Genomic DNA, 27828 nt, shown 5'->3' with positions numbered 1-27828 from the left:
GACCATCTTTGTGCCTTGTATTCAATGAACCAAACGGCCCGTATCCTAGGCTGGGGTCAGAGCCTGTGGCCAAGACAAGGACAGCGCAGTTGTCCAAAATGCCAACCCTACAGGCCTGTGCCTCGCGATACCGTGCGCGAATACTGCAGATGCCTGCAAGTAGCTTTTGCTAATATTCTTTCTCTTTAGGATGATGAGCTCACTGTTTGTGAATACTTCGTCGCCTAATCTGGCGTTGCTACAAGACCGCTAATCTTACAACCATTGATCCTTAGCTCCACCGTCGATGCAGGACTCGTCTAGCACTCATGGCCCCTGTAAGCCCTGGAAAGCCCATGCTGGGACTCCAAGACGGTTGAGCCGCTCCAACTCTAAACCTTCGTCGATTTCCGCCAGAATGTTCGTCCCTTCATCAACAGCGCCACCTCAATTCGCACACACAGCATCAAACATGGCGCATCGTACGGCGACAACAGGTGCCCTTCTGGCCCTGAACGCCTTCGGCGTCCTATCCATAGGGGGCCTTCTCTTCCTAAACGGCTGGATGGACATGAAGGACGACCTCATGGCACAGCCGGAGCCAATGCTCCCGGGCGCAGGTGGCCCGGCTCGAACGTACTTTACGGGATCTGCGGCGCTCGATGAGGCCCTCACAGGCATACTCAAGTTCTTCTATCCCTGCGTCAGCGGTGAGATGCCTGCGCTGTCGCTCTTCACGGCATACATGGCCGGCCAGGTGCTGCCAATACACACGGCGCTGCTACTCGAAAGCTCACGAGCTGGCCATCGTAGTACGATGCTCGCTTTGTAAGAATTTCTTGACGGGTTGCGTGCTTCTATAGAGCGAGGCCTTTCTGACAGTAGCAGTCCCGTTATCTGGGGAATGACATACCAAAGCATTCCCTTTGGCATCATCCTCCCTCTGTACGCGATAGCGTACATCTGGCTCTCGCCTTTGGCGAAGCCAACGCAACCCAGGACGTCGCGTTCTGCAAACCAGCTGTCCACAGACTTAGCACGCCTACAGACCACTTCGAGTGCCATGCTCCTTGCTTTGTTCTGCCGTCTGTCCTTCCAGCGCTGCCATCCCCTTCAGTCATATCGCGCGATAGCCAGCAAATCTTTCTCGCCCTGTGGCAGGTCTTCCCCATCTGGGTGTCCCTGTCGCATTGGTTTCTCGCGGCGGCAGCCCGGACATTCGGCTTCGCGGCTGGTCCGACGCATGTCTCACCAACGGCATCGCTGCAATCTTTGCGTCAAGCTTATAGGACAACGCTCAAGTACACGTCTCTTGTGCACTTTGGAGTTCTTGCGCTGGCGACGTTTCCCCAGCTGAGACCTGTGGTCTACGGAGGCCTGCTCCAGGAGCGGGTCAGTCTCTGGGACATGTTTGTGCCTCCATCCGCGCTCTCGCCCAAGCAGATCAAGACGATGGCGGAAGGGAGCTTGACACTGCTGCAGTACGACCTTTACTGTGCTTGCGCAGCTATGGCTATTTTGGTGTCGTACCTGGCTTACATCGTCGGCGGTCTGAACAGGGCTGCTGTCCTGAGTACGATCGGTGGGCTTCTGCGCCGCAGTGTGGTTGTCGGTCCTGGAGGAGCGGTGCTGTGGGCGCTCTGGGATCGGGACGAAGAGGTGCTGGCCGGGGGGGGATGAGGGCCGTGGATTTGAACACATTCCCATCCGAGTCCATGGTAATGAGCAAAGGAAAAATATGTGTTTGGGAGCTCATTTCGCAAACGTTCACAATCTCAACTCACATGTTCATACCATTCGCCTTCAAACAACGTCGCAAGCGGTGATTATCCATTCAGTGCCTGCCAGACATTGAGTTAGGCCTACCGCCCACACTGACGTCCCCACTAATGAGTGTTCAGAAATGTGTCAAACCTTGACTTTTCCCCCGCTCTTTGTCGACATAATGCCTCAGGTTTGGCCACTCATTAACCAGCTTCGATCGTCTAGTTGGTTAGGATGATGCATTGTGGTTCTTACTACAATACTGCATTGACGGCAGTTCGAATCCGCCTCGGAGCAATTTTTTGATGTTTTTCGTGCCTTTTTGCATGTTTCGTGGTAGCAATCATCGACAAACTCAGGTTGTAGTACTTCTTGTGCTACCAGGGGTTTCAAGGGACTGATATGCTTGCACTGTGCTATCTCAACATGGATTCAAAGCCAAGCTGGGCTTCTTCCCGTCCTTGTGCCACGACCGGCCCGGTTCGTAAACTAAAGAACGTCTGAACTCTGCCACCTTCACGCCTCAGTTTCATTGGCATTGTGACCTCGAAAACCCGGAATATCGGCCCCAAATACTGCCATCAGTATCCTCCCGAGTCCGAATGAACGCGGGGTATGCACGGGGGAGGGGAAACTCCGTTGATCATTCGCATCCCCGACCGTGGTGATTCGCCCATTTCTCCCGTCACCTCAAACTTGACCCGACAGAGTTACATGCCGACGGCCCTGGATATGGATCGCTGTTCCTTGGTATATTAGCTTCGATGACACCGTGCGCTACACTTGCCAAGAGCGTACTGCCGGACCAGTGAGAGACGGGCAAGCCCGGGGTGATCGACAGTAGGATGGCCTTGGAAAGTCCAAGACATGAGAAGGGGAAGTCGGTGCCGGTAACGGTGGCAGTATGTAAGGGTAGCATGTTCGTTCCACTAAAGGTTGAGCGTTGTTTGTGTACAGACAGTTTGGTAGCGGACTAGTGGCACCTATCGTTGTCACACGAGCTCCAAGCATAGATCGCGCGAGCCTCATCGTTCATACTCTTGAAGAAATCAGTTGAGATGCAGCCCAAGTCTCTTCGGGCCCTATTCTTGGGTCTGGCGTTGGCCACGAGTGTCGGGGCCAAAGGACTTGACCAGAATGTTCACGACATCAAACAAGTGGGCAGCCGTCAAGCCCAGGACATTGTGAGTGAAGAAATAAAGGCTCAAACGAGTTCGTCACTAACAGCGCTGTTTCAGGTGACCTGGGATGATCATAGTCTTTTTATTAATGGCGAGAGGCTGATGGTGTTCAGCGGCGAATTTCACCCATTTCGGTTCGTGTTCATTCATTTTTTGAATGACAATAGACCTAACGTATCAAGATTGCCCGTCCAGTCCCTCTGGCTCGATATCCTGCAGAAAATCAAGGCGTCCGGCTACAATTGCGTCTCCATCTACATCAATTGGCATCTCATCGAGGCTGAGCGAGGTCAAGTTCGGATGGATGGCATATTTGATCTCAACCCGTTCTTTGAGGCTGCGAAAAAGGCAGGCCTATATGTGCTACCTCGGCCAGGGCCGTATATCAACGCCGAGGTCGCCGGCGGCGTTTTCCAGGATGGCTGACAAGAACACCGGGGGCCCTCCGCACATATAACGAGGCCTTCTTTAACGCCACTGACCTGTAAGTCTGGAGATTGTTGGTTCTATAAGCAAGGCTGACGTTCTAGATACACCCACGAGATTGGAACGGTCATCGCCGCCCATCAAATTACCAACGGCGGTCCGGTCATCCTTTTCCAGCCTGAGAATGAATACCAGAACACGATTGATCAGGAACTGTACCCAATGCCTGATTATGACTACTGGGAACGCGTCCAAAATCAGTACCGTGATGCCGGCGTCATTGTGCCGTACGTCAATAACGAAGCGCACATGAACGGCTATATTACCGCCCACACGCCCGCTAGCGTAGATATTTATGGCCACGATTCTTATCCCCTCGGCTTCGACTGCGAGAACCCGACTGTCTGGCCAGAAGACGGTCTTCCGACAGACTGGCTGGCGATCAATAATGCCATCGCCCCGGATACACCTTACACAATCCCCGAGGTAATTCATTCAGGATCTGTTATGATACGAAAGACTAATAATCGCAGTACCAAGGCGGAGGCTTCCAGCACTGGGGCGACGCTGGCTTTGAGAACTGCGCCCTCCTTCTTAACATGGAGTTTGAGCGCGTCCTCTACAAGAACAATTACGCCGTCGGTGCCACAATCTTCAATATATACATGACATATGGCGGCACGAATTGGGGTAACTTGGGCCACGCTGAAGGCTTCACGTCATACGACTACGGCGCGCAAATCACCGAAGAACGTCTGCTCTGGCGAGAGAAATACAGCGAGGTCAAGCTGCAGGCCAACTTCTTTCATGTGTCGCCCGCGTTTCTGGCAGCAGAGAGGTTCAACTCGTCTCTAGATTACACAGATAATCCCGGTGTCACTGTTACGCCAGCCAGGACGAACACCACAAAGTTTTATATTTCACGACACACGCAGTATGATACCGTCGACAGGGTACCTTACAAACTAAAGATTGAGACAACGGGCCATGGGGGCCTTGTGATTCCACAGCTTGGAGATAGCCTGTATCTGACGAGGCGCGATTCCAAGATCCACGTTAGCGACTATTCAGTTGGCGAACATACCTTGGTCTACTCGTCTGCTGAGGTGTTCACATGGAAGAAGTACGATGATAAGACGGTGCTTGTATTATATGGGGGGCCTGATGAGCATCACGAAATCGCCATTGAGGGCGCAGGCAGCGCTGACAGTGAGGTGCTTGAGGGCTCAGGTGTCAAGATTGAAGATAGAGATGGCTACACGATTGTGGCTTGGGACGTGACAACTCACCGCAAACTCGTGCGCGTCCATCAAGACCTCTACATCTATCTCGTGGTTCGCAACGAAGCTTACAACTTCTGGGTTCCCCCGACAGGATCTGGTGGCGACTATGGCACTTCGGACGTCATCCTCAAGGCAGGCTACCTTGTTCGCACAGCCAACGTTGACGCGTCGACCCTTGCACTCGTCGGCGACGTCAACGGTACGACTCCGATCGAGATTGTCGGCGGCGCTCCCGCCGACCTGAAGACCCTGACCTGGAATGGCCGAGAACTGTCCTTTGAACAGTCTTCACATGGCGTGATCACGGCCATGGTAGACTTCTCTCCGCCTGAGATCAAGCTCCCATGCTTCAGCCAGCTCAAATGGAAGACGATCGACTCGCTTCCTGAGATTCAGTCTTCATACGACGACTCTCTCTGGACAGGCGCCGACCTCACAACCTCCCCGAACGACAAATTCCCCATCAAGACACCCGTCTCGCTCTATGCGGGCGACTATGGCTTCCACACCGGCTCCGTCATCTACCGCGGCTACTTCTCCGCCACAACCGCCGAGTCTACCCTCAACATCACACTCCAAGGCGGCCACGCCTTTCGGCGCTTCCATCTGGGCTCGACGACCAGCACCTCGGCTCCCTGGCCCGGCTCCCCCTCCGCCCAAAGCGGCACCCTCACCAGGGCCCTGCCCTCCCTGAAACCCGACACGTCGCACGTGCTGACCCGTGGTCATCGACTTCATGGGCCTCAAACGGCAAATAACGTCCTCGGGGAAGACAAACCTCAAGACGCCGCGCCGCCATTCTTCGCTTACTCCACTCTCAGGCCACGAGCCCGACGCCGTCAAAGTGGAAGCTGACGGGTAAACTCTGCGGCGCACGCTACGCAGACAAGAAACGCGGGCCCGCTGAACGAAGGCGCTCTATTCGCCGAGCGACAGGGCTACCATCAGCCGTCGCCGCCTTCGTCGTCCTGGGCGGCCGGCGGGCCGACGTCTGGGCGCACGGCGCCGGGCGTGTCGTTTTACACGGCCGAGTTTGCGCTCGACCTGCCGCGCGGGTATGATGTGCCGCTCGCTGTTCGGTTCGGCATGAGTGGGGAGAGAAAGGGGGCGTACCGGGTGCAGCTTTTCGTCAACGGGTTCCAGTTTGGCAAGTTTGTGCCGCATATTGGGCCGCAGGCTAGGTTCCCTGTACCGGAGGGAATTCTCGACTATCACGGGACGAATACGGTGGGGATCACGCTTTGGGCGATGGAGGAGGGCGGCGCGAGGGTGGAGGGTATGGCGTGGGATGTGGGCATGGTCACGGCGAGTGGGTTTGGAGACGTCGAGCTGACGGAAGCGCCGGTTTGGGAGGAAAGGGAGGGTGCATATTAGGCCCACGACAGGTTCTATTACGTTTTGAAGTTTGCTGGTATCCTGAGTTTGGGATTTCATGGCGAGTGATATCTAGTGGTATCCGTCATCGTATTCGTCTTCTTCTTCGTCTTCTTCGCCATCGTCTGCCATTCCTAGCACCAGATCATCCGAATCTCTGTCCGAGTCATCCTCGTCCGTGCCTCTGGTGTAATCATTTTCCTCTTCTTCTGATCCGGAGCCTTCTTCCGAATCATCAATGGGGTTCGCCTCTCGGTGTAATCGCAGGCGTTCTGCGAGTGAAAGTGTTTTTGGTGGCTCGTCTTCATCCTCATCATCAGACTCCTCCTCTTCCGAATCTGACAGAACCACAGGCGCCCTCGTGCTGGACCCGCGTCCGCGAATCTTCTGAGCAACCTCCTCAATATCAGACTCTTCCTCCTCCTCCTCGTCATCGTCATCGATGACCACTGGTCGTGCTCGTTTTGCGGGCCTGCTTTGTACTGCAGAATCTTCCTCGTCTTCATCCTCAGATAGAATGACGCGTGATCGCTTCTTACTCCGCGATGGCTCTGGCGCAGCGATCTCCATGACCGACTCGTCACCAGCTACATCCTCGTCGCTGTCGTCCTCGATGATCTGGCGACCCCTTATCCGCTTAGTTGGTGATCTCGGCGGCGACGCTGCCTCCTCTTCCTCTGGGCTGTCTGCTTCGTCCTCTTCTGAGGAGTCATGGATAGTGTATACGCTATGATCGTGCGTCTGGATCTCACCTTCCACCGGCGAGAACCCAGCAGAAGACCCAGTCCAACCTTGAGCCAGCTCCATCGCCAGCGTGTCGTTCTCGATCCCAGAGCCCTCGTCGTCATCCGTCTCGGGTTCGGGGACTGTAGCGTCGTCGATACCGTCGCTATCGTAGTTGTCTAGAAACGAGTCGGGCTCTGGCACATCGTCGTCCTCCATCAATCGACCGAGGAGCTCCTCGTCCCACGTACCGTCGGGCAATCGTGCTTGGCGCAGCACGTTGAGCAGAGCGTCGTGGCTGTTTCCGGAGAACAGCCTCATAGGGCAGAGCATGATTGCACCGAGCCTGTCCGTTTCCTTGAGCGTGGCCAACCTGGCTTCTTCACTCAGTTCATCGAACTCGTCTTCATCGAAATGCACGAGACTCTCTCTCAGGGGCCTAAGGCCAGTGTAAGCAGTCACGGGGGAACAGTCGCCTTCCTCGTCGCACTCGGCGTTGGGGTCATGCCACACATAAATCATCTCGAAATCCTCGCCGAGACCGGGCTCGATTTCCTCCGTATCTGCATGGCAAGAAACAGCGTGGTCGGAGAAACACCATTTCAAGTCTGACACGTGAATTTGATGGGCATCGACGTCGAAGCAGGGGTACACGGCCTTCAAGTTGCGCATGCTTAGAAAGTACTGATAGGGAACGAGGTCCACGTCGCTCCCTCTGTCGAGCGGCAGTTGCATGCCGAGATGATTGATCCTGTCTGAGAAGCCGGGGATTTCAAAGGCGTCGGGACCGTTCGCATGGCTGGAGGGTGCTGGGTGCTCCAAGCCGTTGTCGATGTCGCTGGCCGAGACCATGATGATATCGCTATCCCGGTTGAAGTGAAACGTGGCGGGCTTGGCTTCTTCGGTAGAGAAGTCGAGGGCATGTGGATACCTGCCGAGATACAGGTTGCGGGTTTCGTGGTAGACGGAGAGCATGGCCCGCGAGGCGGTCGTTCTCGCGAGCAACGAGCTGCCGGCAAAAGCTTTCCACTTTCCGTCCACGTTCCTGTGAATAGAAAACTCCAGAACACGGTGAGATACGTTCAGATCATCGCAAAAATGGTGCCAGATGAGCGCACGCAGCTCGATAGGTAGCCGCATGAACTGAGGGAAGGAGCGGGGTCCAGCGACAGCGTGTCCCCAGAAGGGCTTCGCTCGTGCTCCGGAGTTTCCATAGGGATCAGAATCGTCTGAATCGTCCGAAGCGTCAGAGCCCTCGCCATCTTCGCTTTCGCTGGCGCTGTCGTCGAGGGCTTCCGTGTCGAAGAAGTCACCGTGACGGGCCTTTCTTCGGGGCGCTTGCGAGCCATCAGAGCTGTCAGATTCTTCAGCTTCCGAGCCTGACGACTCAAAGTCTTTGGCACCAACGATCCTGACCTCCTGTTCGATGACTGATGAGTCGTCCTCCGAGGCGGAGTCTTGAGACTCCTCTGGCCGAAGTCTTGCCATGGTGGGGCCAACGATGGCAGGCGTCTGGAGGTCTAACGACGGTCTCCTCAAATATGGCTGCTCAACAAGGAGAATCTAGGACATTATTAAAGACTAAATGTATGGGAGTTGATGTAAATGAGAGTTGGAAGATGATATGATCAGTCGACGTGTTGGATGAATGAGGTCGACGACAGGGAGCCAGAGCAGGAAACGGGCTGAGGCGCCTTAGCCTTAGGTCAGCAAATTCACCCAAAGGCGAGACGCGTCAAGATTCGAGCGTCAGACGCCAAGTCACATGACCATGACTCAGCATTTTGACCAGCGATACTGCGCTCCTGTGTCGCCATTTCCGACCTTGCCTAATCCCTCTGAACTCCAACAGTGCATCACCAGGTCAACATTAGATTGCAACTCCTCCCGAGTCTGCTCCCGCAATCTTGCCCTCGATGGCCGTTTCTCTACCCGTAGACTCGAAATTTTGGGCAAATGGCTCATCATACGCCCGCCTGCGTACGACTGTATATGCTGAGACGTCCGACAAGGCTCTCGAGCATCCCGTCCACCTCACCAAGCCCTCGCCTCGATCACGCTAATCTTGCCAATCGCAATACTATATGCACCCTGCCGTACGTATAATACTGCCATCCCGGAGGCAACCAAGCTCCGAGGATGCTTCCTACGAACGAGACAAGCACCTCTTTTGGCACCCTATCGCATCTGTTTCCTCCAACGTCTTCACGTGTCCAAGGAACGTATCCTCTCGCCTCGCCACGAGCCACACATCACAGGCGAACATGTGCTACTCTCCGTGCCAAAAGTCTTGCTCCAAGACATCAGGGCCATCTTGACCCTCCTCAAGAGCTGAGCATTGACCATACACTTCGTGATGGAGCACGCCGGTGCGGGCGATGACGCCATTGACCGCCTCGAGGTTCCTCGCCCAACGACTGGGACATTCATGATGAGCCAAGAGAAACTCATTACAGCTCTCGACCGCCTTGCCCCCATTTTGGTTGGGAGTATTGAGAGTATTGAGGGCCAGAATTTTGGGGCGGTATAGGATGCGGAACGTCAAGGGCACGATATCAGCATAAGAGTCCTAAGAGTCCAGCGTGGAGAGCAGACCCTACGCCGGCGTGACTGACGTACCTGGCGTCCATGTGTGGTCGGACTCACTAGAGTCTAGATAGTCCTGAGCTCATTATTATCTGACTTCGAGGTGCGCGACAGGCCAGCGGCGTGCGGTCAACGTCGTCGTCGTCGATTGGCGCTCTGTCGGCACTGCCGTCAAGGGGTTCGCCGGGGAGTTGCTGGGTGTGGACACGGCGGGCCGCTGTATTCTGTCACGCAGCTCGCATCGCAAGGGTGAGAATTGTTGCCACGGTTTCGTATAATGTTGTCGCGTTCGTCAGCGGGAGATCGTCAAGGTAAGGAAGAGACTTTCCGTGAGAATTCATCTACATCACAAATTTTACAAGCAGTCACAAGAAGAAAGTGGAAATAGTCGGAAAAAAAACATGGATGCAAATCGCTATGGATCAACTCTCTATCTCAGACCACCAGTCCCTTCACTCGGCAGCATTGCTAGCGCACGTCCAAGGCTTGGTGCCCTTCTCCGTGGCGATGGCCTCGATGGAAGCCCACAGGCCGAGCACACAGATGAGAAAGCCAGTCAGGAAGAGCACGACGTTGGCAACGAAGCGGCACGTCTGCGCCTTGCTGGAGAAGTAGTTCCCCTTGTGCATCCACAGCCAGAAGATGCCGGGGAGGCCGTAGGAGAACCAACTGGCGAAGAGGGCAGCGATGAGACCGAGCAGGCTGTTGAAGACGGGAATGGACTCGGCGATGACGGTGGCGAGGACCCAGATGCCCAAGGTGACGGCGACCCAGGCGAGGTTGGAGAGCTTGGTGCGGCGGATCATGTGCTTGGTATCGCGGAACATGCGGGAGAAGATGTACTTGGCGGCAACGTGGCCGTAGATGACGCCGGCGATGACAATGGTGGGGATGGCGACGCCCCAGATGGCCTTGCGCATCGTGGGAGAGTGCGCGGCGCTGAGGGCCGGCGACGGGACGTCCTGGCCGACGTAGACGTAGATGACAATGGCGGCGAGGAGGTAGAGGGTCGTGTCGCAGATCTGGAGCAGGGCAAGCGCCTTGGGCCAGTCGTCGGGGTTCTTGAACTCGCCAATGACGCTGAAGAAGCACGAGTGGCTCGAGAAGGCCACGGCAATGTTGGTGACGGCGAGGAATGCGCCGGTGAAGCCGAGGTGGCGGGCGACTTCGATCGAGCCTGAGCCTATGGGCTTCTCGGCGGCAACGTCGCCGAGCGTCATGAGCATGGCGACGGTGATGGAGAGGCACGATGTCATGGACATGTACGACGTCCACTTGAGGGTGCGCGGCAGGTTGAGGACCCAGAAGACGGCGAGACCGACAACGGCCCAGACGATGGTGCAGGTCGAGCTGTTGGTCAGCGTGTTGAGGCAGATGGTCCAGGTCAGCAGGTGGGAGCCCATGACGAAAACCTGGAAGATGACCTGCGCCCAGCCGAAGATCTCCTGGAAGAGGCGGCCCATGCCGATGGGCTTGCCCATGACCTCGACGGCGTCGCCAAAGTTCTGCACAAAGGGATAGGCGCGGCGGAATTCTGCGAGCACGACGCCCGAGTAGGTCGACAGCGCGCTCATGACGAGGATGAGCACAATACCGGGCACGAGACCGACGGTGGCCAGCACCGAAGGCAGGGAGAGAATGCCGAGGGAGACCGTCTCAGCAATGAGGACAATACCTCCTTGCCTGAGGATTTGTCAGCTGCCCGAAACACCTCTAACGACTGATTGACCAAAAAGGCAACATACCACCAGTTGAGAGTCTTATAGTTGATGAGCTCACCCTCCTCGCTTGAGAGCATGCCGCCGTCGTCGTTGTTGGCGGCGGGCGCCTCGTACGTGGGCACGGCATCGCCATAGCCCTCGTTCTTGGTGTTGGGACCACCCGACACGTTAGCGTCGGGGGCATTCGTCCAGTCGGCAGAATTGCCCATATTGTGTGCGATAGGATGATATGGAGAGAGATTGATGTTGAGGTCTGTCAAGGAGTGGCAGGCAGACCAATGTGTCCTTCACCTGTTGTCGCGAGACTGACTTGCAAAGACAGCACCTGAAACGTCTAGAGCAGCAGTTCAAGTCAGAAAAGAGGGAAAACAGAGAACCACTGCAAAACCGTGCACATTCCTGACAGCTCGACCGGGTGCAGCTTCAAGATATATCCCACATGGCCATTCCGCGATCGGCTCCTTCGCATTGACTAATACCACGAGGCCAACAGTTACAACAGGTCCAGCAAGGAGGCGATGCGTCAATGATGGGTCCCGCGCGAGGGCGAAATTCGGCCGACAGCTGCGGCATGGAGCCGGGCCCAGAAATGGACGGCCTGTGACTCGTCCAGAACCTGGCGGCGCCGACTCATTGTCCTCTGGCGCTCTGGCGTTAGGGTGCTCCAGGCGCCCATCGGGCCCCCCGGACGTGAGCCTCGGTGCGGAAGAAGGCCGGCCTCTCGCTTTTCTGGCCGTGCTAGACGTTGAAGGGGCTAGGGCCTCCCCGGCTATTACGAGACATCACAGGCAGATTGTGACGGCTTGCCACAGGTTGCTGCGCGCAGGCAGTCGGCTCAGATGGAATGAAGCTAGGATTTGACTTTTTCTCGTCGTCAGCCGTGAGACATTCCGATCCTGCAAGCCACACGCACCTACAGTGCGCCCCCTCTCCAAATTTGTTCTTCTTTGTATGCAGAGAAGCACACGAGACATTCCATGGAACGCACGTTAAGCTTTTCGAAGGCCCGCCGCGGGTTCCGTAAAAAATCTGCCGTTGGGTAAGCCTTACGTATTGGTCCGCCTCCAAGACGCCCTCTCGACAGAGGATCGGAGCGGGACTAGATGAAGAAATGGACCCGGTATGGAGCAAAGAAATGGACCTTTGACTAATAACTGTCAATCCATTAGGCACTCGACTGCGCTCGAGGAGGGCCGCAAGAGCCTCACGGAGCACCCAAACCCGGACCGTGACCACGACCCCCCCGGTTCCAGCCAAGCCCGCAATTCTCTGTGTGACTCGGCCCACCGCTCGAGCGCCGTCGCATGAAGCCGTCATCCTTTGTGCCCCTCGCCATGACAAACGAAATGCCAGATGGGTGCTGCTGGCCCCTATTTCCCCGTGGGGAGAGGCACGCCTTTTGCCTTTTACATGATAACTATGACACGATTCCTGGGGGAAAATGGCAGAGAACAGACAATATTGAAACTCTGTTTATGTAAAGCGTCGTCACAAACGCTCCCTGCGACTGAGGGGAAGAAGCCATGTCACACGCCTTTACGAGTATCCTGGTGCATAATGGGGAGAGAGGTGCGGCGAACTTCCCGGGTCGGACCGCGCGCCCTGTTTCTATTTTCCCGTTCTGGGCGGCCGTGCTTCGGTCTTCGGATTCTGCTGGCTGGCCAGAAATTTCGAGGAACACAAATACGAAGAAAAAAAACGTGGTGGATGATCCGATCCCGGAGGACGCTACCCGGCACTAAGGCATCGGGAAGCGGGGGAGCGGAAATGCGAGGAAGACTCGATTCAGCAAAAGCTCGGGTTTGAGTTTTTCCCACCCTCGCTTTTCAATTTCGACTTGCTTGTAGCACTATTCATCGTGTACTCTTGCCCAAAGCCGATGCGATTCGTTGGAGAGACCCATCTGCCATGAGGTCCAGCTTGTCATGCGATGTCTGTCGGTAAGTGGATCTGGGGAAAGGGAGAGGGCCGAGACTTTGAGCCGTCTCTACCCCGTATTGTATTATTCTGCCTTGGGCCATTATGCCATGTGTCCATCTACCCCGTATTCTTCCCCTCGAAGTGGACTGATCTCCCTCAGCGTTACCCCGTGTTTCGATGGCGTGACCGATCTGATGCTAATCTGGGCTGACCCGTCGGTAGGCGGAACAAGGTCAAGTGCGTCAACGAGGGGCATCCGCCGTGTCGCAAGTGCGAGAAGGCGGGGAACCTTGAGTGTAGGCTCTCGAGACCAGACAAGCCTGGTGCCAGGACGCCGAAGAGGGTGAGACTTGCTGCTGCAGGCTCTCGAGATGACACACCAGGAGATGCCGTCCTCGAGGCTCATGAGACGGGCCCGAATTCTTCAGGTTCGGTAGTCAACGCAAGTATCAGCAGTTCCAGCCAGCGTCATGTTCGCGGACATGGACATGCTCCCGGCCAGTCTTATGAGGCCCCGAGCCTCGGAAACATCACAGCACATCTTGCTGCCATACCGAACAGCATCATTCTCAAGACGCTCAACATCTTCAGCTGCAAGTATCCCGAGCTCGCAGTCCTTCATCCTACCGTCTTCATGCGCGACCTGGTCGATCCGAGGTCCCAGAAAGAGAGTCAAGTCCTCCTAGCCGCCGCCCTTGCCGTCACAAGAGACCAGTTGCGTGACCATGAAGACCGCATCTTGCTGCCGCGCGATGTCTATGCCTCGTATGCTAAAGAGCATCTCTCAGAGTTTATCTTGCAGCCGCCAAAGGTGCAAGTAGTCCAGACCCTTCTCATCATCACGCTTCACGAATGGGGCTCGCGCGACTTCCACCGGGCATGGATCTACTGTGGTAAGTCCTTGTTCTCCTTTCGGCCCCATCAGGCGCTGGCTTTGCGCAACAAAAAAGCTGACGCACGCCAGGCATCGCCATCCGCATCATGCAGGCCCTACATTCGGCCCGCGTGGCCCCCTATCCCCTCGATATACCTTCACCTGCACCCAATGACCCCTTGACCCTCGCCGTCGAGTCCCGTACCTACTGGGCTTGCTTCATCATGGACTGCACCGTCAATGCGGGCACCTACAACCCCCGCATGCTTCCCCGCACCGAGATGCGCAAGCTCCGCGTCGGTCGTCCCCTGTCTGCCGTCGAGTTCGCCTTTGGTCCGGCCGCACCACCCGCTGCAGCCGAGCCCAGCGTCTCCGGCCCGCTCGACATCACGCAGAGCTTCGAGATCATGGTCGGCGGCTTCGACGTATGGGCTCAAGTCATGGCCTTTGTGTTCAACGACGGCCGTAGGGCCGAGGGCATGTGTCGCGCCGAGAACTGTCCATGGGTCGAGGGCACCGTCTGGGCTGAGCTGAGGAGGAGCCTGGAGGAGTGGAGGGCCGGTCAGCATCGGAGGCTGCTGTATCCTGAGAACAGCGCGGCTGTGCACATTTCTCTGGGATATGGCGAATCGTTCACGTACTTGAACCTTCTCTACTATGTGAGGTATGTGTACATGGCTGCGAGGCCTTCCTGGCTCTGAGAAATGCGCAGAGACTGACAATACAGTACTCTCATGCTTCACCGAGAATACTTTCCCCTGTTGCCGGAGCAAGACCAGATCCCCCGGGGCCCGGTAGATCCGTGTCTCCAGGCTGAAGCGCCCGCGGGATGGTGGGACGAGTCGGCCCGTGAGTTTTTCGGTGCTGCCGAAAAGATCGCGCGGCTGCTGCATGAGACTGCCGAGTGCGGTGGCCTGCTCATGACACCCTTTGTCGGCTTTTGCGCCTTCACAGCGTGTTGCATGAATCTTTACGTCTCCTTCTTTCCTCGGATGAACCTGGGGAGAAGCCCCGATGCCGCAAAGCTCATGAACTGGACTCTTGACTATCTGAAGGAGTTTCAGTCCGTTTGGAAGCTGGGTTCTGGATGGGTGAGCTTCTGTTTCTTGTACTCAATATATTTATTTGGAACCTAACATCGACTAGATCAAAACGATACAAAACACGTCCCTTCTTTACGAGCGTGCGGCAGCAAATCGTTCCCGTTACCGAGGCAAGTCGCGGAGCGACTTCAACCATCTCCACCAGTCCCTCCATGAATTCCGCAACGTCGACCGTTCAGACCAGCATTTGCAGGAGATCAACAGCGCCGAGACGCCGACGGAGCCCATGCCAACGCCGACCAATCCACCAACGACGTCGACCACTGCCGGGGACGAGCAGCCACCCGCCGATGCGAGCGCGCTGCTGGGACAGATGTTGGCAGAGGTGAGTAGCGGTACCGACGAGCAAGTCGTCTGGCCGAACTGGTGGTCTATGCTAGAGGACGTAGACATGACTGGCTCTTTTGGCGGAGTCATGAACGCGTGAGCTGTCGTGTGCATGATTCTCAGTCTATCTTCGGTTGTCTAAGGTCTATCTCATGAATCATAATCATCAGCGCATCATGCAGACTTTTCACACCTTCGTGAAGACGGTCTTGCTCTGCATCGACCGAACCGCGAGGATGAAGAGCATGCCCATCAGAGACATGGCGCCGCCATAGTACGCTGCTGGCCGATACGCCTCGACGCTGTCGCCCCGTCCTGCCAACGAGTAGAGACCGGAACCAATGGGTGAACCCTGGATTCAATGATTAGCAGAGCTCAGAAACAACCATAACCCACACAGCCGACAGGAGGGTCACCTACAAAGAAGAAACCGAAGAACCACGTTGTCCAAATCAAAGGGATTGTCCCCAACACATTCGTGGCTCCGAACGCAGACCCTAGCACCACTGGTACCAGACTGAAGAACGCGCCGCACCCAATGCCGTTCAAGACGATGAAAGTCATGAGCACTGCCATTGATGACGCAAATGGCCACACAACGAGCATGCTTAGGCCTGTGAGAAGCAGGCACAGCACTAGGCTGTTCATTGGACCGAGGAGACAGTCCGATAGGTGCCCGGCGCCGACGCGGCCGATCGTTGACGCGACGTTCCAAACAGCGAGGCCAAGAACGGCAGCATGCTCCCAAGACGTCACAGTGCGAGCGAAAATCGGAATGAAGTAAGGTGGGATGAAGAGGGGGAAGGTTGCGCAGGCGGTGCCGAGGAGAAGGATTAAGAACTTGGAATCTCGGAAACGGAACCTATCATTGTCAAACTCAAAGACAGGACCATTTTCTTTTACACATACCATTGCAGTTGAAGATGCGAGTTGTCCGAGCCAGGGGGTGGCCGGATGAAGAATGCTGATGGGATGCAGACTGCCCAGAGGAGGAACCCAAGGATGCGAAAGGTCCAGGCGACGTCCACATGCTTGACCAGAACAGTAGTGACCACACTCATGACTGCTGATCCGACGCTGCCGCCGCCAAGAACGATGCCCATGGAGAGGCCTCGGTGTTTCTTGAACCAACGAATAGGAGCGGTTGAGACGGCCTTGGCTGTCAGCTTGGTCACGGTCAAGTATTGTTCGCAATCAACTCACAAAGATGGATAGCCCGCCGCCCATGCCAAACATGACGCCGTGAACAATGAACAGCGCCTCAACACGGTGAGTCAACCAACTTGCCAGAAACTCTCCAAGCCCCATCATTATTGCTCCGGTTAAAGCCGTGATTCGATACCCGAACTTTCGTACCATGAGTCCGGCCGGTATACTAACCGACACCATGAAAGACGATGCCAGGGAGCCGATGAACATCAGCGTCGTAAGTGATGTCGAGCTGGTCTCCAGCAGTCTAACTTGCATGACGCCCCAAGAATAGAGAACACCCAGATATACAAATAACGAGCAAGCGGCTGCGGTGACCACGACCCAAGCCTGCTTCCCGTCGAAATCATCGAATCCAGGCTTTTCGAGGTTACAGTCAGTATCTGATTGGCTAGCATCGTTGCCATTTTCAGATTCGGCAGACGGCATGGCCGGGAAGCTTGTGAGAATGGCGTTTTGCTTCATGATGATAATTGAGCTGCACAACAAAAAAATGAACGAAGAACAAAATACGACGAAGTATTTACCTACGTGGAAGAAAGTGCACTATGAGATATACAGGTTGATAATGTTAGATCTCGCTCATGCCGTGAGCCGTGAGAACGGCATTCGGATTTGAGGCTCTGCACGCAAAGCCGAGTCAGGGTCGGCTATCGGAAGTTTAAGGTCCACCACAACAATCAACAGCCCGAAAAGGTCACCGGGAAAGGCGTGCAATCCGAAAGCCGTGCCCGAACCTAAGCCGAGCCAGAAAGTCGGACATATCGGCTTTGCGTGACTCACTCGCGAATCTAGCACAACGGACGTTGCGAGACCTATGACTTATAGGGAGGATGTTGCCATCCTGGATGTGACATGAGAGCACTCACCTCAATTTGATTCATCGTATCTTGCACACCGAACAACTCGAAAATATCATCCTCGAACCCTTTCATTGACACAGAAATCACTGTTGCCGCATCACCATGGCTCCATCAAGAGATGACGACGTTGCGACTGAGCCTTGTCCGCTCCCTTGCAACTCATCACCGCATGCAACCTCCAAACTCTCTAAGGATGGCCATCTGCTTCATCGGTCTCTCGTTCACACGCCAGCCATGGTCGACTCTGCCAAGGGTCTAAACCTATTCCTGTCTAACGGCCAAACAGTAATTGATGCTTGCGGCGGCGCAGCCGTCGCCCTCATCGGTCACGGCAATGAAGAAGTTCAAGCCGCCATGCTCGAGCAAGCAAGCAAAGTTAGTTATGTCCACACACAAGCCTACACTACACCAGCGGCCGAGGGGCTCGCTCACATACTTCTCAACGGCAACCCGCATGGTCTGGAGAAAGCGCTTTTTGTCGGCAGCGGCAGCGAGGCTGTCGAGTCAGCCCTCAAGCTCGCCCGGCAATATTTCTACGAAAAGGGCGAGACAAAAAGGGTTCATTTTGTTTCCAGACAGCAGAGTTATCACGGAAACACGCTTGGCGCCATGTCCATCTCGTCCAACCTCGCGCGCAAAGTGCCATACGAGGGGTTCGCCTATCCCCACGTATCGAGTGTATCACCACCATACGCGTATCGCTACATGCGAGAGGAAGAGAGCGAGGCCCAATTCACAGCAAGGCTACTTCGGGAGTTGGAGGATGAGTTCCTTCGTGTCGGTCCTGAAAAGGTTGTCGCTTTCGTTGCAGAGACCATAATGGGCGCCACCTCCGGCTGTGTCACCCCACCAACAGGTTACTTCAAGGGTGTGCGCTCTCTGTGCGACAAGTACGGAATCCTCCTAATCCTGGACGAGATCATGTGCGGTGTTGGTCGTACGGGGACCTTCTTCGCGTTCGAGCAAGAAGGCATTGTTCCAGATATTGTTACTGTCGCAAAAGGTCTCGGAGGTGGATACGCAGCCATCGCAGGCGTCTTGGTCCACAGCAAAGTCGTGGATGTGCTGAGGAGCGGCACCAACGCTTTCAACAACGGACACACATACCAAGCGCATCCCATCTCATGCGCGACAGCATTGGCAGTGCAGAAGATTGTGCAGCGTGACAATCTGGTTGACCAATGTGCCAAGATGGGTCGAGTGCTAGAAGACCTGTTGCGCTCCGAGCTGAGAAATTGTCGGAGTGTCGGCAACATTCGTGGGCGGGGTCTTTTCTGGGCAGTTGAGTTTGTCCAAGATTGGGCCTCGAAAGAGACCTTTGATCCTAAAATGGGATTCGGTGCCCGGGTCCAGCAGGTTGCCTACCAAGCCGGAGTGGCTCTCTACCCTGGTGGCGGTACCGTGGATGGAACAAAGGGGGACCATATTTTGATCGCACCTCCTTTCATTGTGACAGAGCAGCAGCTGCGTCACATTTGCCAGGTCCTTCGGGCTGCCGTAGAGGCCGTCGAGGGCGAAGCCTTGTGAAAAAAGACAGTCTTATAGAATTGAATGATGAATGACAGCGTAATAGACCTATCATTGGTACAGTGCATCCAGACGTTTCCCTCCTGTCCAAATTTAAGTCATGAGATACGTCATGGTTTACGTTGAGTACAGAATATTGTTCCCGCTGGGCGACGCAGAGCTGAATGGGTGTTGATTCTGGTGAACGCAAAACAACGCCTACAGCAACTGCCATGTCCGAAATCAATTTCTCTTCCCATGAAGCTAATCCCCCTTAAGGATTGAACGTGTGAAATAACCACGTTGGCTTTGAAATCGTGTTTCAGTCTTGAAGGACCTCTTGCTCTGGCGTTTCAGTGCATGTTGTGATTATTACAAGCCCCTTACAATAGCCAACTGCGCATTGTGCGAAACATTCTACGCGCCAGTCCGTGAATCTTGCAGATTACAAGGCCCCAATTACTAGACATGCGGCATGAACAGGTACTTTGCAAGAAATCTACCGGCCTGGGACAAGCGCCCATAATGTATAAATACCGTGACAAGGACCATCAAGTAAATTCCAAATCATCAGCAACGAAAACAAATGAGCAGTAACACGTCCAAGAACGCAAAAATGAACCAAGAGATTGAGCAGACTCCTAACTCGCCCAAGATGTCTGGAACACCCGGGCCGCCCTCCCCAGCGCTGATCACAGGGGTTGAAGCACTTACTCTGCTGGGTCTGCACCCTGGTTTTGGCGATAATCTCCACACGGACCTCGACATCGAGAAAGATCTCAAGGCCGGTGACCGCGCCAAAGCACTCATGGACCTCAATGAGATGGTTTGGGACATCATTCAAAAGGTTGGCCAAGCGCAGATGAAACACAACGATGAGATGTTCAAGCTGCTCATGACCCGTGATCCTCCTTTTTGGTCTGAAGGCGACCAAGAAGGGATGAGAATGGAAATTGCGCGTTGCTCTGTCCTTGGAAATTCGCCCCTCCATCTTCTCAAGGCATCCACCAATGATGGTGGCACCGGAAACGGTGAAGATGAACTGCCGACTTTGATCGAGCTCCAATTTAGGAACCTGAGCGACATTGTCGCCCTTAACCACTGGTGGACCGATATGCTAACCGAGTGGAACAGGATCTTCGAGCACTATTTTCCTAAGCCAACTGACCAAATCGACTTCGACTTCGTAGGACCAGGCAAGTTCAATGACCGATGGTTCTACTTCATCCGAGGTACCCAACTCATGGTAAACGAATTCCGTCACATGGCAGAAATTCCTCGTGACGAGCTGACTGAGCTGGAAAATATGCTCGAAGGCGACCAACCCTGGAAGCGTGACTGTGAAAGCGGCCATGCTGCCGAACTAGCGGGGACTCCTCGGTCTGGATAGGCGACTGGACCGTCGACGAGTCTTTCAGGCCATAATGCTTGGAGCGACGAGCCTGAGGTCGGGCGGGAACCGATCTACAACCCAGCTGCGATCAGCTTGTGGACCCTTGGTGCCTTTCTCGAGGCTAAGACTGCCCTTGGACAGGACGAGTAATCATTATTGGCTGTGCAAAATCTTCCTTTCTTTTGTCGTCGGCTGCCAGTCATCGCGCCCCCCAGATTGTTAGCATTACGCAGATAAATAACCTCCGAATCTCTTCATCTTGATCCATTAAATTGCTGTGAAATGTGACATGGTGTTGTCTCCGCGGAGACTTGAGTGGGTTCCCACAAGACCGAAATTGTGAGATTCCCATACTGAGAGCTTCTTCCTGCGGGTTTATTCTCAACCAAGAGGACCATTCTTGGTATTCGTGCCCGAACGGAGAGCCTGAATAGGGACAATCACCCGCCACAGTTGTGGCGAGAACCCAAGCGACGGCAGGCTCCGTAGTAACTAAGGTTGAAACTCCGTAGGACCGCTAGATCTCATTTGCGACTAAATGGCAAATGAATGTAGCTCGGACCCATCTCTGGGCACTTGTCCCCGCTTCACACCCGACGGAACGGGTCCAAAGCCCACGTGAAAGTGGCCCTTCGAGATTCATCCACCTTTGCTGCTTGTTTGAAGATTTCTCAGGGGCAAACGGAAAGTGTCGCACCTCATAGACCCGGCTTGTAGGAATATTCGGAACTTTCCATTCGGCATAATACGAAATTCCTCTGGACTGTGCGTATTTTGGCTTCCTCTAGCCTTTGGCAAGCCGTTGGCGTCACCCAAGTGCGTCGCTCTCGGGGAGACCAAGCAAGCCTGGTGGTTGTCCCACGTAGAATCTGCCGGACCTTCTGGCTCAATGGCTATGAGGTCCTGTTCCTAGCACCGATTCCTCCAACGTGGAGCAAGGGGGCAAAGTTGGCCTTTCATTGGATAATGAAAGCGAAGACCAGGAGCAGTAAACATCCGCCATACCAGATAGTTGGGACCTAGACCTGGACCCAGATGAACCACGCGAGTCAACGCTATTGTGGGGATGAAAGGGCCGCCACGCGTACAGGGGTCATATGCGCTTTGACTTTGCGCTGGCAAATCTTGTCTTCAGGAGGCTACATAGATTGAGGTGAGGCTTGCTAGGAAGAGTAGCGTCTACGGACGCGAAGCTCTCCGTGCTGGTGGGAACACAGATTCAAGTTCTCACCCAGTTCAGCGCTGTAGCACCGAGCCTGATCAACCGAACGGTTGAATTTCTGTGGCGCTCACCTCCGGCCGGCAACCAGCCGGCCACCAGTGAGCCGATCATAGCACTATTAGCGCCACAGGAACTAGGGCACATAGGGCCTCTTAGGCATCCAGATCATCGAAAGGAGGATGAGAGGTGTCTCTCGGGTCGGTGCCTGAAGGTCTGCTTACCGAGCGCCCTCGCTTCCCCTCCACCAGGTCCTCCGCAACCCAGTGGGCTGGGTGATCTTAACTGCTTCTAGGATGTCGGTGCGTTGATTTGGAGGTATCGGCGAAGAAATGTCGACATTGACACTGATCACGTCCCAGACTGATTTCCGGACCGTGCGTTGTGGGCGACCCTAGCGCGATCTACGGCTCGTATGAAGGGGAGAAAAACTTGGCCTGATCTACAAATCTCGCCAGGGTCCCCTAGCTGCCTTCTAGGCCGCCCACTACCACGATAGTAAGATGCTAGACTGCGAAATGGGCTCAACTAGTTGCGGAAAACAAGCACTTCCCAATTCTTCAGCAAACATCTTCACGTGCTTGGCCGCCTTTCAAGAGTTCTCCGTGTTCCAGTCTCCTTGAATGACCTCAAGTGTGTGTTAGCTCCATTGTTGGGCCGGAGGACCCTTAAACGTTCAGTCTGTGCCCAACGCTCCTTGAACACCCACCTCGGTATTTCACAAGCGTCTGTTCTATGGCGGAAGTCGTTCTGCGAGAACATTTGAGAGCGGACACCCGGAAGTCGGACAGCCCACCGAGCTCCCACCTCCAAGTGACACGGCCGCTGAGTGGCGGAGGGGGATGGAGGGCCTTAGATTACTCCCATGCAAGCTGAGTCTGGTGTATCAGAAAACAACAGATGAGAGAACATGGAGGTGGCGCTCCCATCGGAACACAGCCGACCCCGAAACTGCCCACCACCTGCCATGATGCAGGCTCGTACCTTGGTCTATAGTTGGATTCTGTCTATCCTCCATAGGCCAGGGCCAGACCCATGTAATGACCACAGAGTAATGAAGCCTGTTCAGAGGGCTTGGTTCATCCTAAAGCGAGTTGCAGCGAGTCATCAAGAGGCAGGCATTATTTGGCGAGCAGGCGCCGAGAGACTAGAGGCCCAGCCGGCGTCTCAGCTCCAAGCTCTTCACCATGGCATAGCATGGATACCCCGTTCTTGGCGCCTCTGCAACGAAAATCGATCGCCGCACCGCCCCGTTTCTCCGTCTAGGTTCAAGGGCCCGTTGACCAAGCCGCGCCCGATCAAACGTGGTTGTGCCCTGACTCGGAACGTCATCCCGCTGGCGCACTTTCAGACGGACGCCAAACATGCCGTGACACCAAACCCACGCGCACAAGCGTCGCTGTCAAGCCGTAGAGTGGCCACTGCTAGAACTGTTCTTGGCAGGCACCGAACACGCTTGCAGGCACTAATACAGATTACGGCCCCTTTTTTCTCCTCTCGACGACGCCTCCTAATGTATGAGAGGAGACATGAGGGGTTGTCCATTTGGATAACCACTACATTTAACGCTGCTGTGCACCTGCGCCTGAGAACACGGACGGTTCCCCTCGCACCTTCGAAGTTAACCGGTTCCAAGGCCGTCGGTTTCTTGCAGCCGCCACAATGCTGACGCTTCTACCCGACCGCTTTGTCCTCGAGGAGGTGACAGAGTATGATATGATCATTGCCTCGCTGGCCTGGGGCTTTACACTCGGTATCGGCTGGTTGACGACATGGTCAGCCATTCAGCAAACAAGGGCCATCTACAAGCGTCGACGGAGATCCATCTTCAGAAATGCCTACGTTTGGATGATCTGGGGAGAAATCCTGGTTTGTCTTGGCTTTGGTATCATCTGCTTTATGTACCTCTTGGGGCTCATTCCCCCTAGCTTTGCATTCTACTTTTGCATCTGTCAGTTCAGGCCCACTTCCTGCACTGTATTCTTTTATTCAGAACTAACAGAAGTCACAGTGACTTTATGGGCTTTACAAGTTCAGTTCTTGCTTCAGATTATCATCAACAGATGCGCCATTCTGCTTCACGACAAGAAACATGTCTGGCGCCTCAAGTACGGCGTTGCCTTTCTCATCACGGCGATCAATATTTCTGTTTACTGCATCTGGGTCCCGGCAAGGTTGCAGATCTCCGACACATACATCCATGTGAACCTTATCTGGGATCGCTGCGAGAAGGTCATCTACCTGCTAGTCGATGCCTGTCTCAATTTCTACTTCATTCGCATCGTGCAACAAAACCTTGTTCAGCTGGGTCTCCGCAAGTACTCGAACTTGGTCAGGTTCACATGTCATCATCATCTTCTCTCTGAGCATGGATGTCCTTATCATCGCCACCCTGAGCCTGAACAACACCTTTGTGTAAGTTGCTTGAAGCCGTCGCGCATTAATACACATTTTCAGCTACTGACGGTGATCTCCCCCCACAGGTACATGCAGTTCCACCCCCTGGCCTACATCGTCAAGCTCAAGATTGAGATGTCCATGGCGGACTCATCGCCAAGATCGCCCGCAAGCAGGATACACCAGCTCGGATGAGGCTTCTCGCGCTCTCACGGCACACACGGCACCGCGGGCGGACACGACCCTCAAGTCACAGCACCCCCCTCTCTGGACGAGCCAAAGGACGGCAAGAACAGGCCGTGGGCTACTGTCACAACCACAGTTGAAATGCACACAATGAAGAAGCCCGCGCCGGGCGACAAGCCCTTTAGCCACAACGATACAGATACCCTGATCGACCAGTCGCCTACCAGCTCGTACATACAAAGAACAACAAGCGCCAGTGGGGGGCACGACGAGCCGTCGTTCAGCCGGGGCGGTGGAGGCTCGATGAGCAGCTATGAATCCATGGCACATGGAATCGAGGTGTCCGATAAGGCTGTCGCGGGGAGGGCATGATGTCTTCTACTTTCTAAGTTTGGCGTTGGAGGCTCTTTTCATTTCATCTTTTTTCAGCCAACTAGACTTAGAGACAAGACGTCTCGTTAATTTCATACAATGCCACAATTCGAGACAAGCAAACAAGAAGAGCGGCATTTCCCGCCTTGTTAGTATAGTCCTCTCGGTATCAATACTGAAGCAGAATACCTGCAGCATACAAACATGAAAAGTACGATAGACCTCGAGCGCTCCAGACTCCAACGATTTTGTCGCATTCGATTGAATTTCAGTTGTGCTTGCATGGGGACAACCAGACGGTCGGAGGCTCTGAAGCAGCCAAAACCCTCCACGCATCTTTTCTGACGTGCAAAGCTGACGCACCTGGAATTCGAGGTTCCTGTTTCTGAACCTGAAAAATTATCACGAGGGGGCCAGCCATTAATCAGTGGGTACCTTAGGTATTGAGAGATCTCACGCTATACGTAGCTTACACCATAGCCCGATGTATTGATACACCTCGCTTTGTTAACATTCCATTTCTCCCCCAGCCTCAACCTCAAAAGTTCCAGCTTCAGGCCGCCATCTCACCGATGAGGACTCTACAAAGCGTGGGGCATGTTGAGGGCCCAGCTGATGGCCTGTGTCATTGACGGATCCCTCTTGAGAGCTGCCTCCAGGAAAGCATATTTCCACTCCTGCCTGAAGTTGTCCGAAGCATCTCTGACCAGGGATGAGCACTTCCGAGAAGTAACAATAAAAATCAGGTCATGATAGTCGCCTGCCGCCCTGAGATTGTAATGCGATTTGAGTATGGTGGCCACAACAGGCCCAATCTCCAGAAGTTTGCACTCAAATGTGGCGAAGCGAGTCCTCGGAGTAAATCTCTCAACTGATCTCGCAATGCCGCGGGGAAGTACGGCGGCTAGCGATTCCTGGGTTGTCAAGTCAAACTGCACCAGCGCGCCTTTGACATCGACAAAGATTTTTGCTACCCCTACAGCCCACTGAAGCAGGGTCAAGGGTTGGTAAATGCTGCTCCTTCATCAGCCACTGGACACTTTTGAATTCTAGCACATCGAGTACGACCCGCCCAGCCCAGGCTTGGGCACCGCAGAACTTTGACCGTTATTACTGACCTTACGTGTCCGTCAAAAAGCCTCAAGAGGTCCTCTATGCGCGGCGGACTGTCCACCGCGATGTCAACACGGCCCATTGAGCGGCCCGAGCCGCATAAGAAAAGGTTCATGGTTCCCATTACTCCGTAGGAAATCTTCTTGCGCTCCAAGATACCAACAACCACAGCTAGAGCCTGCATCATCTGGTCCGGCCCTGAATGCTTTGTTCGCATTTCGAGACGGGTAACATCGTCCTGTGTGTAATGGGGCATGTTGAAAATATATGCGCAATCCAGGGAAGACTTTCAATGAATGATAAATGCGAATACAAAGATCTCAAATGTCGTAGCGCGGAGGTAGAAAACCGAAGCATCAGAAGGGGCATGACTACGCTCTTTTATGTTTCCCTTGCACTGAGCTCATATAGTGGTGTGGCGTGTGCTACGGCCTCGGCTTTTGGTCGCCAATGTCGACATGCGTTTCATAAGTGCAAAGTACCAGCTTCACTGCTGGCGTTCTGCCAGGTCGGAAAAATTGTAGAAGTGGTTTGACACTCTTTGTCCAGTAAAACAGAAGCCGGGCGAGGAGTTGGCTTGAAGGCAGGCCAACACGATTCCAGGGGACCAATGACCTGAAGAACAAAAGCGCCCCAGCCGGGCGGCTAATCATGCACTTGGTCTCGAGATGTAGGAGAGAGCGACCGAATCACCAACTGTCGATCCGATGTGCCACAACATCAGCGAATGAGGTACTCAGGCAGAGCTTCAATACCCTAAAAAAAGAATATCACTTGTACCAACTTGCGCTGGGCCCCGAGACTCATCTAGCCTCGCTCTCATGCGTTGTCTCTCACTCGTGTCCGTGCATTCACGTTGTGCTTGATCCTCCGCTGACAAGTCTTGTATTTCCCCTCCTTGATGTCCTTGATACGGTTTCTTGTTGGGATCAATGGTGCACCGCAAAGACTCATGGCGATCCAAGTTCTTGCTTGAACATGTCAGTCCCTTGGCTGCCAAAACTGATTTTTGCACTTGGCAGAATGAACCCGACCCTTTCTATGACTTCTCATAGTGAATGCCGTCCTTAGCCTACTGTATGTCGAGGTCCATTCCGTCGGTAAAGTCCTCGAGGTCGGCGCCACCATGCATGATCAAGAGCAACAGCGCGAAGTGCGACATGTGCAGATCGGGATAGGGAAAGCCCCCGTAACGGAGCTCACAGTTTCTGGATCTAGAATCGATGCAGAATCGCGACAACGGCGTCAGGATGGAATTGAAATATATTTCCTCCGTTTGAAAGATGAGATTGGAGTGGCGAGCACAATGAGGCACCATAGGCGGCAGTGTAGCAAGCTTGAGTACTTCATGCGCCAAGAAGATTCTCGCGACGTCGTTGAAGCTCTCATCAGGAACGCAGATGCCCATTTACTGGCATAGGGCTGGGTTAACAACTCCACGTGAGGAAATAAAAGGGCTGGACGCTCACACTGAACCATACTCTAACCACAAAGTACCGAAGGGCATAAACATCGATAACGCACGTGGACATTAAGACCTCAGTCAGCAGTCTGATCAGGGTTTGCACGTTCGCGATGTGCTGTGCCGGCCTCCATGGTTTCTTAGACCGAGAGATCGTTCAAGAAAATGATCAGAAAAATGTTGCCGCCGTTGTTGGTGCTGATCAGGCGCGTCGTGCTTGTCCCGTCGCATGGCTGTGCTGATACACTTGCGTTATCGAGCGGTGTAACACCCTGACTTGCGTTGCATTCAGCAGCCAGGGCCTTCTTAAGTTCTCATTTCTCATGAGCAACCGTATCTTTGACATGACTGTCCCTTACGCGATTTACTAACAGCGTGGCAATTCGTGACATGCTGAGAATTGATTCGAGAAACGTCCCTAGTGATAGTAAAAAGAGACCAATAATTGCCGGAATCACATTAGGCAGGTAATTATGGTGGTGATAGGCATTTCGTAACGTGTGAATCGTGGGCGAAGGGTGGTTCGCTGCCACCGGTAGATGATCAGCTGGGTATCACTGTCCCAAGCAGTCATGCGACGTCCAACCGCGTAATCGAGCCCTGCGGCGGAGAATGCCGATAGGGACGAATGCTGAAGATATGAATGTAGACCCTGTCTGCACAAGGTGCTCTCAGTACCGAAGTTTGACTCGCTTTCTGGTTTCTGATTACCGTCTTGGCGGAGTTCATGCTGGTGAACGGGGCCTGCCACCTTGGTCAGGCACAGAGCTGAGACATGTTCCACGGAGATGGCAGTGCGAGCCTGCACTGTCTCTGCTGATAGAAAGTCTCCATGTCGAAATCCTTT

The 27828-nt window shown here is 54.4% G+C and overlaps 11 protein-coding genes and 1 non-coding gene across 12 annotated transcripts in view; 7 read left to right on the top strand and 5 right to left on the bottom strand.

Moving 5' to 3' along the window:
* Nucleotides 1-451: 451 nt before the first annotated feature.
* VDBG_09500 (conserved hypothetical protein) lies at nucleotides 452-1659 on the top strand (the record flags this gene model as incomplete). The annotated part of the gene is made up of 2 exons (XM_003000259.1): nucleotides 452-807; nucleotides 936-1659. 2 exons carry the CDS (start codon nucleotides 452-454, stop codon nucleotides 1657-1659), a joined length of 1080 nt encoding a protein of 359 aa, XP_003000305.1.
* A 294-nt stretch (nucleotides 1660-1953) lies between these two features.
* VDBG_15204 lies at nucleotides 1954-2040 on the top strand. Its single transcript has one exon. It is a non-coding gene; the product is annotated as a tRNA-His (tRNA).
* A 761-nt stretch (nucleotides 2041-2801) lies between these two features.
* Nucleotides 2802-5488, top strand: VDBG_09499 (beta-galactosidase; the record flags this gene model as incomplete). Its single annotated transcript, XM_003000258.1, has 4 exons — nucleotides 2802-2927; nucleotides 3120-3304; nucleotides 3455-3836; nucleotides 3884-5488. The coding sequence occupies 4 exons, from the start codon at nucleotides 2802-2804 to the stop codon at nucleotides 5486-5488; spliced, it is 2298 nt and encodes a 765-aa protein (XP_003000304.1).
* Nucleotides 5489-6079: 591 nt separating this feature from the next.
* Nucleotides 6080-8218, bottom strand: VDBG_09498 (conserved hypothetical protein; the record flags this gene model as incomplete). Its single annotated transcript, XM_003000257.1, has 1 exon — nucleotides 6080-8218. One exon carries the CDS (start codon nucleotides 8216-8218, stop codon nucleotides 6080-6082), a length of 2139 nt encoding a protein of 712 aa, XP_003000303.1.
* A 1550-nt stretch (nucleotides 8219-9768) lies between these two features.
* VDBG_09497 (aromatic and neutral aliphatic amino acid permease) lies at nucleotides 9769-11420 on the bottom strand (the record flags this gene model as incomplete). Its single annotated transcript, XM_003000256.1, has 2 exons — nucleotides 9769-10999; nucleotides 11062-11420. The coding sequence occupies 2 exons, from the start codon at nucleotides 11244-11246 to the stop codon at nucleotides 9769-9771; spliced, it is 1416 nt and encodes a 471-aa protein (XP_003000302.1).
* A 1547-nt stretch (nucleotides 11421-12967) lies between these two features.
* Nucleotides 12968-15361, top strand: VDBG_09496 (conserved hypothetical protein; the record flags this gene model as incomplete). Its single annotated transcript, XM_003000255.1, has 5 exons — nucleotides 12968-13126; nucleotides 13190-13850; nucleotides 13922-14495; nucleotides 14559-14922; nucleotides 14978-15361. The coding sequence occupies 5 exons, from the start codon at nucleotides 12968-12970 to the stop codon at nucleotides 15359-15361; spliced, it is 2142 nt and encodes a 713-aa protein (XP_003000301.1).
* An 87-nt stretch (nucleotides 15362-15448) lies between these two features.
* Nucleotides 15449-16935, bottom strand: VDBG_09495 (conserved hypothetical protein; the record flags this gene model as incomplete). The annotated part of the gene is made up of 6 exons (XM_003000254.1): nucleotides 15449-15613; nucleotides 15682-16123; nucleotides 16171-16415; nucleotides 16465-16521; nucleotides 16646-16702; nucleotides 16762-16935. The coding sequence occupies 6 exons, from the start codon at nucleotides 16933-16935 to the stop codon at nucleotides 15449-15451; spliced, it is 1140 nt and encodes a 379-aa protein (XP_003000300.1).
* Nucleotides 16936-17435: 500 nt separating this feature from the next.
* VDBG_09494 (acetylornithine aminotransferase) lies at nucleotides 17436-18860 on the top strand (the record flags this gene model as incomplete). The annotated part of the gene is made up of 1 exon (XM_003000253.1): nucleotides 17436-18860. One exon carries the CDS (start codon nucleotides 17436-17438, stop codon nucleotides 18858-18860), a length of 1425 nt encoding a protein of 474 aa, XP_003000299.1.
* Nucleotides 18861-19455: 595 nt separating this feature from the next.
* On the top strand, nucleotides 19456-20229 carry VDBG_09493 (predicted protein; the record flags this gene model as incomplete). Its single annotated transcript, XM_003000252.1, has 1 exon — nucleotides 19456-20229. The coding sequence occupies one exon, from the start codon at nucleotides 19456-19458 to the stop codon at nucleotides 20227-20229; it is 774 nt and encodes a 257-aa protein (XP_003000298.1).
* Nucleotides 20230-23113: 2884 nt separating this feature from the next.
* On the top strand, nucleotides 23114-24043 carry VDBG_09492 (conserved hypothetical protein; the record flags this gene model as incomplete). The annotated part of the gene is made up of 3 exons (XM_003000251.1): nucleotides 23114-23402; nucleotides 23463-23782; nucleotides 23909-24043. 3 exons carry the CDS (start codon nucleotides 23114-23116, stop codon nucleotides 24041-24043), a joined length of 744 nt encoding a protein of 247 aa, XP_003000297.1.
* A 944-nt stretch (nucleotides 24044-24987) lies between these two features.
* Nucleotides 24988-25775, bottom strand: VDBG_09491 (predicted protein; the record flags this gene model as incomplete). The annotated part of the gene is made up of 2 exons (XM_003000250.1): nucleotides 24988-25392; nucleotides 25530-25775. The coding sequence occupies 2 exons, from the start codon at nucleotides 25773-25775 to the stop codon at nucleotides 24988-24990; spliced, it is 651 nt and encodes a 216-aa protein (XP_003000296.1).
* Nucleotides 25776-27435: 1660 nt separating this feature from the next.
* Nucleotides 27436-27828, bottom strand: part of VDBG_09490 (conserved hypothetical protein) — a gene marked incomplete at both ends in the record, with an annotated part of 2624 nt that continues 2231 nt past the window's right edge. The window contains one exon of the mRNA XM_003000249.1: nucleotides 27436-27725. Coding sequence (XP_003000295.1) covers nucleotides 27436-27725 — 290 coding nt within the window. The remainder of the gene's footprint in view (nucleotides 27726-27828) is intronic.

This window comes from Verticillium alfalfae, genomic scaffold (genome assembly GCF_000150825.1).
Source record: "Verticillium alfalfae VaMs.102 supercont1.15 genomic scaffold, whole genome shotgun sequence".
In the NCBI taxonomy this organism is placed as follows: domain Eukaryota; kingdom Fungi; phylum Ascomycota; class Sordariomycetes; order Glomerellales; family Plectosphaerellaceae; genus Verticillium; species Verticillium alfalfae.
This window is presented reverse-complemented; position numbering and strand designations above follow the sequence as displayed.